The sequence below is a fragment of the Dicentrarchus labrax genome, unplaced genomic scaffold (genome assembly GCF_905237075.1).
Source record: "Dicentrarchus labrax unplaced genomic scaffold, dlabrax2021, whole genome shotgun sequence".
Taxonomy (NCBI): domain Eukaryota; kingdom Metazoa; phylum Chordata; class Actinopteri; family Moronidae; genus Dicentrarchus; species Dicentrarchus labrax.
The window spans coordinates 23046300-23061137 of NW_026136723.1; the positions used below are offsets into that span (position 1 = coordinate 23046300).

Sequence of the window (14838 nt, forward strand, 5' to 3'; positions counted from 1 at the left end):
GAACCTGCGAGACGAGAAAGCACAAGAACTCCGGGGAAGAAGTGGAGTTAGTAACATGCATTAATGGGACATGAATGAGTGCATAAAGAGAGAGGAAGGGAGGAGCTCAGTGCACCATGGAAAATCCCCCGATAGTCTAGGCCTATAGCAGCATAACTAAGGGATGGTTCAGGACTCACCTGATCCAGCCCTAACTATAAGCTTTATCAAAGAGGAATGTCTTAAGCCTACTCTTGAATGTGGTGAGGGTGTCTGCCTCCCGAACCACAACTGGAAGCTGGTTCCACAGGAGAGGAGCTTGGTAACTGAAGGCTCTGGCTCCTGTTCTACTTTTAGAGACTATAGGAACCACAAGTAGCCCAGCATTCAGAGAACGTAGTGTTCTAGTGGGGTAATAGGGTACTATGAGCTCTTTAAGATATGAAGGGGCCTGACCATGAAGAGCTTTATAGGTGAGGAGGAGGATTTTAAATTCAATTCTACATTTTACATTATACACTAATGAAAACATATATATGAATATTATATTCAATTTCTGCCAATAATCCTCCTAAATGTTACACAGGGGACCTTTAATACCAACGAATAATGTAATCTCTGTTCATTCCTAGAAAGTCTCCAGATCATGTGAACAAAACCAACAGCATCCAATCATGTTGCAGGAATGGTGAAGAACTAATGTTATTTTACTGAGCACCAGTTGGGAAAAATTATCATAATATTCAGTCTCTATATGACCAGTGTGTAATCTCTGTGATCTATCCCACTTTCTGTTCTCTCAGTTTGAGCTGTTATGTAATCTGTGTAACGTGAAGATATTGAGAGGATGCTGCACTTTCAAGAAATGTATGCCTGTGTCTCTGAACATACACTGTACAACTGCACCTGTTGAAACTAAACAAAAAGAAGGAAGAATATTGGTCCACTTCTTTAAATGTCCCTGTACTGCCCCCTTCTGGAGAGAAATAACTCTACTTATCTCCACTGCCTTCTCTAAAGTGACAGAATTTAACAGGAAATTGTAAAAGGAAGACAAAAACCAAAAGAAAACAGATGTGGTCTGTGGTCACTGTTCGACCGCTGAGGTTGATACAGATGCACTTCCTCTTACAATGTAAAACATTTGATAATATAAGGAACATTTATTTGAACAAATTAAACTCTGTAATTCCAGATTTCAAAGATCTAAATGAGCACTCAAAATTAAAATACACATGTACATAGACACAGACACACAAAAAGTTATCACTTATTTGGATTTGTGTTTTCTTTTTGACTACAAGTCTACTTTTCATTTTTTCTACTTTATTTCAAATTGTGATTATTTATCCGTATAAACATATATTGTAAACACAGGAAGTAGCTTAATTCAAAAAGCTTGTTTTTTGTTACTAAGGTAAATTTAAACCCATTTAACAATTTGAATGATTTAATAATGTGTCCTGTATTGCATTTAACCTGTTCTGACCATATTTCCTCAAAATAATATTAAAAAAGTTAAGAAAATATCGCTGTGACGAATACGTCACATCAGGCTTTTAACCGTAAAGTCGTCATGGAAAACCTGATGTGACGCCTGTGTCACATTAACAAAAAAGGTAATGGGCCACTCAATTAATTTCACTGTTTCAAATATTTAGAATTAATATATGCCCTGTTGTTCAATTTAAAGTATATTTGAAGAAATATAAACAAAAAATAATGTCAGATTATTTAGGTATAAATGAAATATGTATTTACCATAAACTCCCCTTGTGACTTAAACAAATATTTGACATTTATTAAAAAAAACATCAGAAATATGTTCTATGAGTTCTACTTGGTCTGTGGTATATCCCCCATAATATTCCTTCAAGGAGAAATGGCTCTGGGTTCTTATAGGACCTATAATATAGGTTAACATAAACTCTTTGGATCCCATAAAACTTCTCTGCTTTCTTGGAAAGTTCCAAATTCGTAAGTCAAATAATGAACTCAGAACAAAGCAGAGAGGGTCTTTAAAAATAAATAAATCGTGAAATCATCATGATTCTAATTTTTGATATCCGTTTTGTTTTATGTTTCCCTAATAATGATTTCAAAACTCAGTAATGTAATTATTCATTTACTTCATTCACTATTTTCCACTGTTGTTATTGAGAAGCAGATCCAACCAAGCACTTTTAATTGAAAAGATTTAAAATAATAATCTGTCAGACCGTTCCTGTAGTTACCGTTGCTAAGCCACTGTGTGGGGGCGGGGTTTATCGACCGCTCATGTAGTCGTCATTTAAACATCAGAATATTTTTTAAATTTTTTGTTTTGCTTTGAAGTTGTTGGAATGTCATGATGTCACAAAGCCGATGGAACATTCCTTTGATTCAAAGCAAACATGATTTCTATAAACTCAGGACCCACATCCACTTTAGTTATTGGAGATTCTACAGAGCACATACACTTTGTTCCACAAACACCAACGTACACTACAGCTGATATGAACTCAGCATATTCCAAAGAAATGGATCCGGCCGTCCCAATGGCCACAGCGGAGACCCTTCGTCCACTCGTCAAGATGATCCTGGACAGACTGACGTCGTCCCAGTGGACTGAGTTCCAGTCCGGATCTCTAAACAGGGAGACTGAGACTGTAATAACAGAAATGTGCATAGATGTGGTCGATACCATATCTACTCACATGTATGAGGCTTTCAGGCCAAGCCTCCAGAAGAGAGATAACACTTCTCCCAAACCATCTGGGAGCTCTTCTAGCACTGACGGATCGCAGAAGAGTGTGTTAGCAGAAGATCAAGTCCGCGAGTGTCTAGGGGACACTATTGAATATACCTTTGCCGAGGTAGCTGGTGGAAGCATCAGTTGCCCGAGCACGGGTAAGATCACAGACGTCCTGGTGAAAGAGGTGACAGAACGCCTGAACACAGCCAGCGAGGGGAGCCAACCACCGGCCTCCCGTTACTTTCCTAAAAGACTAAAGACACTAGTAAAACACGTGGGGAAGATGCTGAAAAGATCTGCTTCTAAAGTCAAATGCACGCAGATCTTAGTTAAGGAGTCATGGCAGACCACAGTACTGCCTTTAAAAGTGGACACATCATCGGACGTTGTATCGGTGAAAAGCTTCGTGGATACAACTACAAAGACAGTTCAGAACATCCTGAGGGAACAGGTGGAGGATATCCGTTCCCTCAACTCTGATGTTGACATGTCAGAAGAGGAGTACAGCTTTCTCGAGTCCAGCACCTCCCAGAATACAGAGGAGGCAGCCTCTCTCATCGTCAAGGACATCGTCGAGGAGCTGCAATTGGACACAAATGGCACACCATCTAAACCAGACGCCAGATTCATCAGGTTATCCTGCTGGGAAAAGGTGGCCAGCAAAATTAAGGCAGTTTTTGTCCGGAAATTTGCCAAGGAGTCCTTTCTTAGACTTCTGGCAAAACTAAGGAATAAACATGACTGCTTCCCACCAACTGCAGAAAATGCCCCACTGCAGCAACTAATTGACGGGGGTGGATCAGGTGGTGAAAGATATGATCCCACCAGAAGAAACACAGTTAAAGAAGAGAAAGAGCACAAATATTGAGTGTCTCTACAAAAAAATAGTGGGGGACATTTCCAGTGACCGTGAAATGACCACTTTGCAACTGAGTGAGCTGATCATTCGTTATGTAAAAAAGGACACAGGCTGAAGTTTCGCTTTCAGATCCAGACCGAGGTGGATTCTTTTATGAAACTCATGTGGGAATGGCTGAATAAGCAGGCCCAGCAGCATGAAAGGAGGTCTGACCACGTGAGCATGGCAATGAAGAGAATTAAAGGAGTTCTGGTCAAGATGCCAACAATCACAGACGGGTCGACAGGACAGGAAAGCGACACTTTAACACAGGTAGCTGAAGATAAAGCAGCTTCCATCACTGATGAACCAGCTATCAGTGATGAAGCTGCTGACAGTGATGAAGCTGATGACAGTTTGATTCAGGTGGTTGAAGCAGAGCCAGCTTCAAGTATTGATGAACCAGCTGTTAGTAAAGCTGGTAAAGCTGCGAGTGAGGCCACAGCACGCCCTGTCCAAGAGTGGGACGAAGTCCGCTGCTGTCTTCTGGTGGCTAAGCTCGTTAACCACATTATGAAAAAACCCGTTCAGACAAATTACCAGAAAAGACCGTCTGGTGATTTCATCAAACCTCTGAAAGAGATGCTCTGGGCGGAGACTGCAGGCTGTGAAGTGGTCAACCAAAGCAGACGCCAAATGCGAAAGACAGTGATGGCGGTGCACAAGGACTTGTGCAAGAATATTGGCAGCGCAGGGATCGTCCGAACGGGCCTGCTGTCACAGGACACAGTGGTCTACAAACTTATAATTGAGACCCTAAAAAAACATCTGGTGACACCAAAGAAATCCTGCGTTAAGAGATTTTTCACGTGTCTTTTCAAGACCATGGCCAAGCCATTTACTACCTGCTGCAAATGTAACAGCAAAGAGTAACCATCCGCAGTCTAAAGGGCGGGTGGGTGGGACAGACCCTTTTTCACAGCAGACATTTTGTCATTGCAGAACAAACACATCTAACTCACAACATTACAGTTAGGTGAGCTATTTCCAGGCTCCTGCTATGACAAGTCTCAGTGTCTGCTGTGAAAAGGGTCTTGTGGGACCTGAAGTCCTACTTCATATTCAGGTTGAACGCTGTGCTACCAGCCTCAGTTCGACTGGTAGCACAGCGTTCAACCTGAATATGAAGTAGGACTTCAGGTCTCACTGGGCCACACAGGTGCCTCAGTGTTCAACACTGTGGATTCGCAGCAACAAGGTGAGGGTTCAGTTCTGAGCCTTGACCTTTTTGCTGTGGAGAGTACAGAGTGCTCACTGTGTTGGCATGGGTTTACTCCGAGTGCTTCGGTTTCCTCCCAGATTTAAAAAACTGAATGACATCAAAATAAAATTAGATAAATTATATTTCAGTTTTAAACTATTTTATTTCTTATTATTTGCTACATAACTCTCCTAAAGGACCACACTTATCATTTCACAAGTTAACACATTAAAACCTCTCCCTGTACCAGAATGTTACTTTGGGTGGAGTATCAAAATCAATTAAAAATCAAATCAAAATCAAAATCAAATAAAAAAAGATCTGTTTTAAATTTATTTCTAAAATACATTGTATTTGCTGCATAGCTGTAGATGTGTAACTCAAACTAAAGTTCTGCTGGTTCAAAGATAACTCCAGGTTCTTATAACCGGGATCATGATAATGGGTTGTGAAATAAACAAAACAGATAGAGGATTGTCAGTGCTGTACAAACTGTATTTGAAAGACAGAATAAAATAAAATTAAGTTTTAGGAATGAAGAGGTAAAGAGTTTGTTGGCAGCAGTAAATTAGTAATGTTAGCTACCTCTGTCCAAGGTGCTGAATCTTTCCTAGTGCTTTATGATGCTGCTGTCCAAGGTCCTGATCTTTGGTCTCAACCTCTGGAGTTGTTTTATATCACTATGAATTGACTATATTTGGGTTTTGGCCTGTTAATCAGATAAACAAGCATATTACCTTGGACTCTAGAAACTTGTGATGGACATTTTTCAGCGACACTGGGATCCCAAGTCAAACAATAAAGCACACACAGACATATTGCCTTTTTAATATATTATAATGTTGCTAACAAGGCAGTTATATGTGGTATAGGAATCAGGACTTCGGACTTGAGTGCAAAGACTTTAGACTTACCTGCAAAACCTTTGACCCTGAGCGTTGTTGGGAGGCTGGAGCTTCACCTGTTCAACAGGAAGAAGAGACAGGGATAAGGTGAGGAAAGGTACAGATATATACAGAGAGATGTATGGGTGTTCTAAAAGCTGAGAAATAAGTCAAATAAAAAACCTTATTAGTTTCTAAAACTTTTTTTATGTTATTTTTTAAAGCAACTACTTAAATACAGATTCTGTATCACTGTTGCAGTTCTCAAAACATTAATCTCAGCAATTATCACACCATTTTATTGTACAGCACAACATTTCAGTCATTCAACACATGACGTGTCAAAAGTGCCACCAAAGTGACATTGTACTTTATTATCGCTCAAAGGCTCAGTTCAACGTTTTGTGAAACATGTTTCTCATCAAACCTCTATTTTATTGCAGAGAGTCAGACAACAGATTGACACCACACTTATATCTGTAAGCTACAGCCAGCAGCCTGTCAGCTTAGCTTAGCATAAAGAATGGAAACAGCTAGTGTGGCTCTGTTGAAACGTAACAAAATTAATCATCAGCACCTTTAAAGCTCCTTAAATAACAGTGTCATTTCCTGCAGTCTCTACTGGTTGCCTGGCAACTTCATGGTGATAACAAGACTACAGGAAGTTACCGTTACGTCCTATAAAACCACAGGGTTTCAGTTTTACACTTTGGTTTTTGTACCAATTAAATAAACGAGATATAATGTTTTAATTATTGAGCTTTAATTAATCAACAATGTGTTGTAAAGCAATGACAAATGATGAAGCATACTGTTCTTCTACAAGTTAGACACATTGTTTTAAAGAAATCTTGAAACGTTAAGATTTTAAATATAAAACATCCAACTGTACTGTACTGGCGGCTGTGGCTCAGAGGCAGAGCGGGTCGTTCCTAAATCGGAAGATTGTGGGTTCGATCTCCAGCCCCTGGTGCCACACGTCGAAGTATCCTTGAGCAAGATACTGAACCCCAAATTGCTCCTGATGCCGTGCATCAGTGTGTGAATGTGTATGAATGTTAGTTTCTGTTTGATGGACTTTGCCATCACTGAGTGAATGTGTGTGAAAGGGTGAATGTGGCACGAAGTGTAAAAGCGCTTTGAGTGGTCAGAAGACTAGAAAGGCGCTATACAAGTACAGATCCATTTACCATTTACTGGTTTTATTTTTTAAACATTTCATGGCCACCTGTTTCACTTTAGGCTCTGATACTTTCCCACACTGTTGTTGGTCTCTAACAGTGCAGAGTGCTGCTGCTGCATTAAACCAACAGGAAACCTCAATACATTTCCTGTTGTCTGACAACAAAACAACAATTTAAATATAAATACATACACTAACGGTCAGAAGTTTTAGAACAACATGATTTTTCCCGTTTTTTATTGAAATTCATGCAGTTCAACGTCTCATTGTACTCTGAAATGAAAGCATGGAATCAATTTATAAACCAAAATGTATTCTAAACGTTTGACTCATCAAAGTCGCCACCTTTGGCAGATATAACAGCTGAACACACTCGTGGCATTATTTCTACAATGTAAATCAAATATTATTCAGGAAGTTCTTCCCAACTCTGTTGCACAAGTTCCTATAAATGTGTGACACTTGTAGGTTGCTTTGCTTTCACTCTTCTGTCCAGTTCATCCAAAACCATCTTAATGGGGTTTAAGTCTGGCCACTCCATGTTTTCAAACTTACCGTCTTGTTCTCTTTTCCTAAGGTAGTTCTGGCATAGCTTGGACTTATGTTTTAGGTCATTATCTTTGCTGTGGGATGAACCCCTGACCAACTAGGCTCATACCAGAGTGAACTGCATGGCACTGCAGAATGCTGTGGTAGCCGTTTTGGTTCAGGGTGCCTCTCACTCTGTATAAGTCACCGACCCTGGATCCAACAAAGCAGCCCCAGACCATCACGCTTCCTCCTCAATGTTTGACAGTTGATGTCACACACTGAGGAACCCTCCTTATTCTGACATCTTAGCAATGACTCTCTTACTGCAACTCGACCTGTCAAACCTGCAGCTCGAAGTCTTCTCTTTACAGTTGAAACTGAGACTTGCTTATTACGACCACTATTAAGCTGAGCTTGAAGCTGTTGTTCTGTGAACCACCTATCACGCAAGCTGTTGACTCTCAGAAACGTCATCTGATTCTGTTGTGGCTTTGGGTCTGCCAGACCTCTTCCTGTCAGAGTTTCCCCCAGTTTCTGAGTGCCTTTTGATGGTGAAGGAGACAGTACTCACTGACACCTTAACTTTCTTCACAATTTCTCTGTAGGAAAGACTTATACTTATACTTAAGTGTTATGATGGTCTGTCTCTCTTCCATTGTTAATTGCCTTTTTCTCGTCATTTTTATAGCAACACACTACTTTCTGCAGTACAAACCACAGTGTGTTCAAACACTACTTTTATGCAGACAGCGGGGATTGTAAGAAAGAAAATGCTGACAAATGATGAGGCTAGCATTTTATGAATTACCAAACAATCTAAATACTTTATTTTGTATTTGGATCCACATTAGCTTCTACAAAGTGGCTGCTGGTCTTCCTGGAGTTCACACAAAAACTATGATTATAAAAACAATTTAAAATGACACTGTATCAATAAAACAAGAAAAATATAAAGATCAGAAGATAAATATAGATTATAATAACTTACAATGGAAACAAAAACAAAATTGACATAAATACACTGCTGTTAGTTTCAATAAACACTAATTCATTCAAACATTGTATTATTCTTCCATCTACTAAAGCAAACAGTTTTTATTGTATTTATGAACCGTAGATGTTGGATTGGAGATAAAACTTGTTGTAAATAAAGCTTTAGTTACTAGTTACTTATAATAATAAGTAATAGTTTATATCATACAAAGATAAAGAGACTTTATAAAATATTATGTTTTATTATAAATGTAACTACCCAACAGTATACAAGTACAGCAGAAATGATTAGTCGATTAACAGAAAATAAACTGGTGATAAAGGTTTAAGTCATTTTTCATGTAAAAACATTGTATTGCGAAAATAATCATATATATGGACAGCAACTAATATAATAATATGATATATAACAGTTAGAAATAAGCTCCACCTCAACAAACTATGACAGTGAAAAGCTGCTTTTCCATTAATACATGAGTAACTATAGTCTGATGATATAATATATAATAGTATTGTTGGGCACATTAAACAAACTGCATTTTAATATTTTCCTTTTTTATTCATTTATTTTAACATTACATATATAAAACTTAAACTGCTCCAAATTCTGTATCCTGTACTGAGATTGTTTAACAGGCTGAAACTTTATTTAAACTACATTTCAGACACACTGAAGAAGTCCAGTTTCTGCTGGTTTCTCACAAATACTTCTGTAAGTATATTTGCAGGATTCATCAAACCAACATTTCAGATCAGGAGCTCCTGCTTTCTCTCCCATCATCACACAGTCCGCTCCATCAGGATTGTACCCTGCCCAGTTATCTGGCTCACTGCCGTTCCAAAATGTCAAACTAAAAGTTAGAGAACAGAAAGAAAATGGTTTAATAACACTGATAACTTTGATTTTCGAAACTGACAAAAAATATATTTATAACAGTCAAACCTCTCGTTCAGTGGTGAGCCGTCTACCCACAACCATGTGCCCTCTTTCTCTGAGTCTGTCAGTCCGATCCAGAACTTGTCCTCATCGTAGTTAATTTTTTCTCTCACTTTCAGCTCCAGGAATGTCTGGACAGGAAAAGTTGATGAAGAACACAATATGTAACATGACTTTTCTGTGCTGAGAGACCATGTTAACTAATGTGGAAACACAAGGATGTGATAAAACAAATGAGAATTAAGCCAGTGAGCTACATGAACCTGCAGCAGTGTGTTTTACCTGCTCCTCTCTGCTGTCTATCTGAACCAGATCTCCTCCTTTCTGTCTGCATTCATCTCTGCTCTCACTCCAGGTTAAACGATTGGTGGAGAAATAATAACACTGTCTTCCATGCTGCTCCCAGCCATATTCACATTTTGGACATAAGTCATCTTTGAAGAGATCACAGTAAAGACTTGAGTCAGGTGAAACAGATCACTGTTTATATTTGTGTGATTTGGAAGCAGCAGGAACTTTGAGATGAATGAGTTTGAATCTGAGAGCAGCTGAGACAATCAGACAGAGGCAACAGTTTTCTACTTCACAGGTATAAATACTGCCAATCTGACTTCTTGTATCTGCCAATACATCACTGGTTCTTTAATCATCATCAGAGGATGCAAACATGGAAGAAAGACAAAATCCATCACTTACTTTCTTTTCCTACAGGAGGTTGTGGGCTGGTTTGCTGCACCGTGTTGCATGATTTTATTTCACAGCTTCTCTCTGTTATGAAAACAATTTCACTTTCATCAGGATCGTCTCTTATTTATGAACCTGAACCTGAAACTCTTTCACAGTACAGTCAGTTGATAATTAACAGATCAATATCAGGGTCCACCTGTCAGAACTGAAAACAATCCAGTTTAACACAAAATGAAACTTGCAGAGACTTGTGGACTAAATCTTTTAGACAGTTTCAAACACAATCTGAGATGTGAGATGTCACATTTTAAAAGGATCTTGCAGTGTTGCAAAATGTAGGTTAAAGTAGACTTTTAACTTGTAGACTGAACCTTTTTAGACAGTTTCTAAACCTGACTGGATTACCTGTGAGATTTCTTTTCACAGCTTCAAGTTCGTCTCTCAGAGTCTGGAAACTTTGCTTGGTGTGCATGTTATCAAGAGCTGATTAAAAAAAGAAAGCACAGGTCAAACACTGCATTGGTAAATCATCAGTGTTTGATGATAAATAATGATGGAACAATGAAGTGATTTAGTTAATGCAGAAACATGAACTACTCATGATGAAGTAGTTGTTCCTGTTTTTAAGTCTACTGATGACATCACATCGTCAGTAGAGTCAAACATTGGTTTGTAAACTAGTCTGTGCTTGATGATGAGCAGGTTGCAGAAGAGAATAAATCCAATATTAACTCAGAGTGAGGGTTTCTTTAATGTTTAGATAACAATTGGATTCTAAAAAAGACTGAAAATGTGACATTTCTAAATTAATTTCTGATGATTTTACATCAACAGTTCTGAAAAAGCATTGAATCCATGAATTCTGTTCTTCAAAACAATCATCAGATTTTATAAATCAATCCAGATGAATTCACTTTAAAAAGAACAAACTCACAGGTAAAGCCGAGAGCGATGACAGCAGCTGCCAGGAGAGCACTGAGAACTACTATGACCACTCTCTCTGGTGTGACCTTTGACCCTCCATTTGACACTGGGTGTTGTTGGGAACCTGTTGACCAGCAGAAGATACAGACAGACCAGATGTAGTAGTGGAGGAAGTATTCAGCTCCTTCACTAGAGTACAAATATAATACTACACTGTAAAAATACTGCAAGTTAAAGTCATACATTGAAGATAAGTTGAGGCATCCACCACCCTTTTTCTTTCTTTCTCTCTTTCTTTCTTGGTCTTTCTCTTTCTTTCTCTCCACTCTATCTTTTCAGTATAGGGACATAAAGGTCATCATCTGCACTGATCTCGAATATTATTAATTTGAGGTCAAAGTTATTACAAACAATTCAAAATTATTTTGTTGTTATTTACAACACAGGGTTGTATAATGAAACTTAGATTATATTTTCCTTTATGCTATTTGTAAGTTGCAGGCAGTGACTGTTTCTGTACCTTTTATTAGATGAGAGCTATAAATGTAACTTAAATAAAGTAATATTCCTTTTTTGATAGTGGATGTATTTTTTAAATGCACATTTTCCATCATGTAAAATCTATATTTAATATGCTCTCGAGGCAGAATATGTGACATATTAAAATAACAGACAACCACAAACAACGTAACAGTAATAATCTCTATATTTATTTTGTGCTGTGGCAGTTTTGTTTGTTGTCTGTATATATATTGTGTGTGTGTGTGTGTGTGTGTTTGTCTATGTGTGTAGAGATTTGTAAATAGGCCACTTAATGACTTAACCATAATACTTTACTGTAATATATTTTGTTGTAAACAACAAATATTTTATTGAGTAAATTGTGTCAATAAAATCTCAGTCCCACACTTTCTGTGTTTTAATAGTCTGATGTTTCTAGAGAACACTCCCTCAGCAGTCTGATGAAGAAAGCTCATTGAAGAATAAACGTTTTTATTCTCTAAAAATGTTGACACAGGTTTGTTTCATGATGACCACTGACTGGAGGTCACAGTTCACCTTCTCGTTTATTGAACAGTGTTTTACCCACCAGGGAGCTCTGTGGATGGATGAGTCTTCAAGTACCTGACTTCAGAGTATGTGGGTTCAGCCTCTGAGGAAGCGGTCCCTGCGACACAAAACACAAAACCAAACTGCTGATGAAAGAGCTGCAAATATCTGCAGATAACTGATAAAGTGTGACATTAAACGTTTGTCTTTTTTAAAAAAGAAACAACAATCATAGATAGATAGATAGATAGATAGATAGATAGATAGATAGATAGATAGATAGATAGATAGATAGATAGATAGATAGATAGATAGATAGAAAGGGTCAAAGGAGACCTTTAAACATGAACTTGTCTCTCCCCTCGCTCGCCCACACTGGGTGATAAGTTTTGGGCCTCGGTGCGGCCCGACCCCGCTGACGACGCTCGATAAAGGATTATAGTCCGGTATAAAAGCTTTTTCCTGCGATCCCTGTCCAGCGCACCGCTAACGGGAGTCAACATCTGCAGCTTTAAACAGAAAGTCTGCCAGCTGACATCTGGTCAGAGGACAAAGGAAATTTTCTGGCGCGCAACCCCCCATGCGCCTACACACACACACACACACACACACACACACACACACACACACACACCTTTTCCTCTAACTTAGTTCCTTTAAGTTAGATTGCACATTGTTTATTTTCCTCTGTTTGCGTTTATTATCTCATTAATAAATGTTTGTGTTTATAAATGCTGGCCTATTTAATTTTGTACAAGAGTGGGTGATACCAACCTCTTCAACCCAGAACTCCAAAGCCTTCCACTTTAACATATAATAATGATTTTGGTTGTAGTTATTAATCTAATTATTAATCCGATTTCTGAATTAATAGTTTAGTTTATTTTCAATCAATCAATTATTGGCTATAGTTTCCCTTATTTAAGGGTGGTGTCCCGAGGAACTTTAATATTAATTAAAGCAATTTTCGCATTATCTTTTGATAATTATAAACTTTGATATTTAAAATTAATTGATTACACTAACACAGTTAAACCACTGTAACACCCTACAAAGTGGTGCCCTACAGATAGATAGATAGATAGATAGATAGATAGATAGATAGATAGATAGATAGATATCTCATCAAAGACTCACCACGGGTGTTTCTCTTTGGTCTTGTGAACTTAACATCAGAGTACACTATTCCTTCAGCCTCAGACATTTTACTGTTGTGACCCTCAGTGAGTCTGAAAGAGAAATAAATTCTAGTTCACAGCTAACTGTTAAAAAAATCCTTCCTGCAAAATGAAGCATGGGGAGGGCTTTATGAAACATCTTCTTGCCCGCAGTCAAACTTTTCATTCATTGGTTTGTTTGAATGTTTCCTGTTGTACAATGAATTCACAGATGGGGGGAAGGGATGATAATAACTATTTAAAGTTTGTAAGATCTGTAACTGAAAGATTTGTTTGAGAAATTACATTGTACTTTAAAATATGACATGTTTTGTCAAAAGTAAACGAATTAATCATTGTAACCAAAATTACTTTTTATATTATAACTTAAAGGATTAGTTCGACATTTTGTGAAAATATGTTTCTCATCTTCCTCTAATTTATTGCAGAGTTAGATGAGAAGATTTGAACCACTCTTATATCTGTAAACTACAGTCAGCGGCCTGTTAGTTTAGCTCAGCATGAAGACTGTAAACAGGGGGGAACAGTTAGCCTAGCTCTGTTCAACTGTAACATAATTCACATATCAGCACCTTTAATGGTCACTCATTATCACTGTAACTACCTGGAGTCTATACTGGTTGCCTGGCAACCTCATCCTGACAACAAGACTCCAGGAAGTTACTCCTCCGGCCCAAGAAATAGTCTGGGACATAACGCCCTGTAAAACCACAGTGTTTCATTTTTACATTAAACAAGATATAATGTGTTAATTATTGAGCTTTAATTAATTAACTATTATTATTTAACTAAAACAGTGACAAAGTATGTAGCATACTGTACAGTTATAAGTTACACGTTATATTGATTATTATTTATTATTTTAAAGAAATCTTGAAATGATGAGATTTTAAATAGAAAAGATAAAAGATGAACATTAACTTGTTTAACTTTTTGTACTTTTCATGGTCGCCTGTTTCTCTTGCTGCTCTGATGACTTTCCCCACACTGTTGTTGGTCTCTGACAGTGCAGAGGGCTGCTGCTGCATTAGACCAACAGGAAACCTCAACAGTTACATTTCCTGTTGTCTGACAACATTATAGAAATATACGCACTCTAAAAAGTAAAACTCAGTGGCCCTATTATCACCACCTAATTAAATGCATGATTGCAAGTTAAAAATTCTAATATATTGATTTAGATCGACCTTTTAAGTTGCAAAAAATGTTTTATGAGTTATGTTGATATAATAATGTTGGTAATCACGTCAACTTAATATTGTGAGTAATTTGAACTAACATTTCTGTTATACATTATTCTACATCTATCTAATTGGTTCAAAACAAAAGTCAAGTTGTAATAACTTAATAAAATTTGCTTGATAACTTCATTTTTCTCCACCTTGAGTTCAGCATTTCAAGTCCCCTCCCCCACCCACCCACCTATCACATGCCTGGGCACATTCAGACAGTTAAGGACCTGTAGGCTGAACGAATACGATATACAAAGGACATTTTTGAGGTGAGTATCATTTTATTTGCAAATCAATTCTTCCAAGAATTTGGGCATATTCTCAATTGTGATTTGACCAGCAGTGGACTTGTGACTGAAGGTTAGGCTACATCTGTTAATACAGTTAATGGTATATGTTGTACTAATAAACATAGTTAAGGCTAATC

At 37.8% G+C, this 14838-nt stretch overlaps 3 protein-coding genes across 4 annotated transcripts in view; 1 reads left to right on the forward strand and 2 right to left on the reverse strand.

Moving 5' to 3' along the window:
* LOC127358190 (C-type lectin domain family 4 member E-like) overlaps nt 1-14838 on the reverse strand; it is a 97361-nt gene that overhangs the window by 73658 nt on the left and 8865 nt on the right. Inside the window, exons 3-4 of the mRNA XM_051391110.1 lie at nt 13139-13230; nt 12097-12119 (exon numbers count right to left, since the gene is read on the reverse strand). Of these exons, the coding sequence (XP_051247070.1) occupies nt 12097-12119; nt 13139-13205 (90 nt within the window). The 5' untranslated portion in view covers nt 13206-13230. The remainder of the gene's footprint in view (nt 1-12096; nt 12120-13138; nt 13231-14838) is intronic.
* Nucleotides 1-14838, forward strand: part of LOC127358191 (C-type lectin domain family 4 member E-like) — a 107588-nt gene that overhangs the window by 68500 nt on the left and 24250 nt on the right. The gene's annotated exons all lie outside the window — the stretch shown is intronic.
* LOC127358194 (C-type lectin domain family 4 member E-like) overlaps nt 1-14838 on the reverse strand; it is a 68591-nt gene that overhangs the window by 38277 nt on the left and 15476 nt on the right. The window lies entirely within an intron of this gene.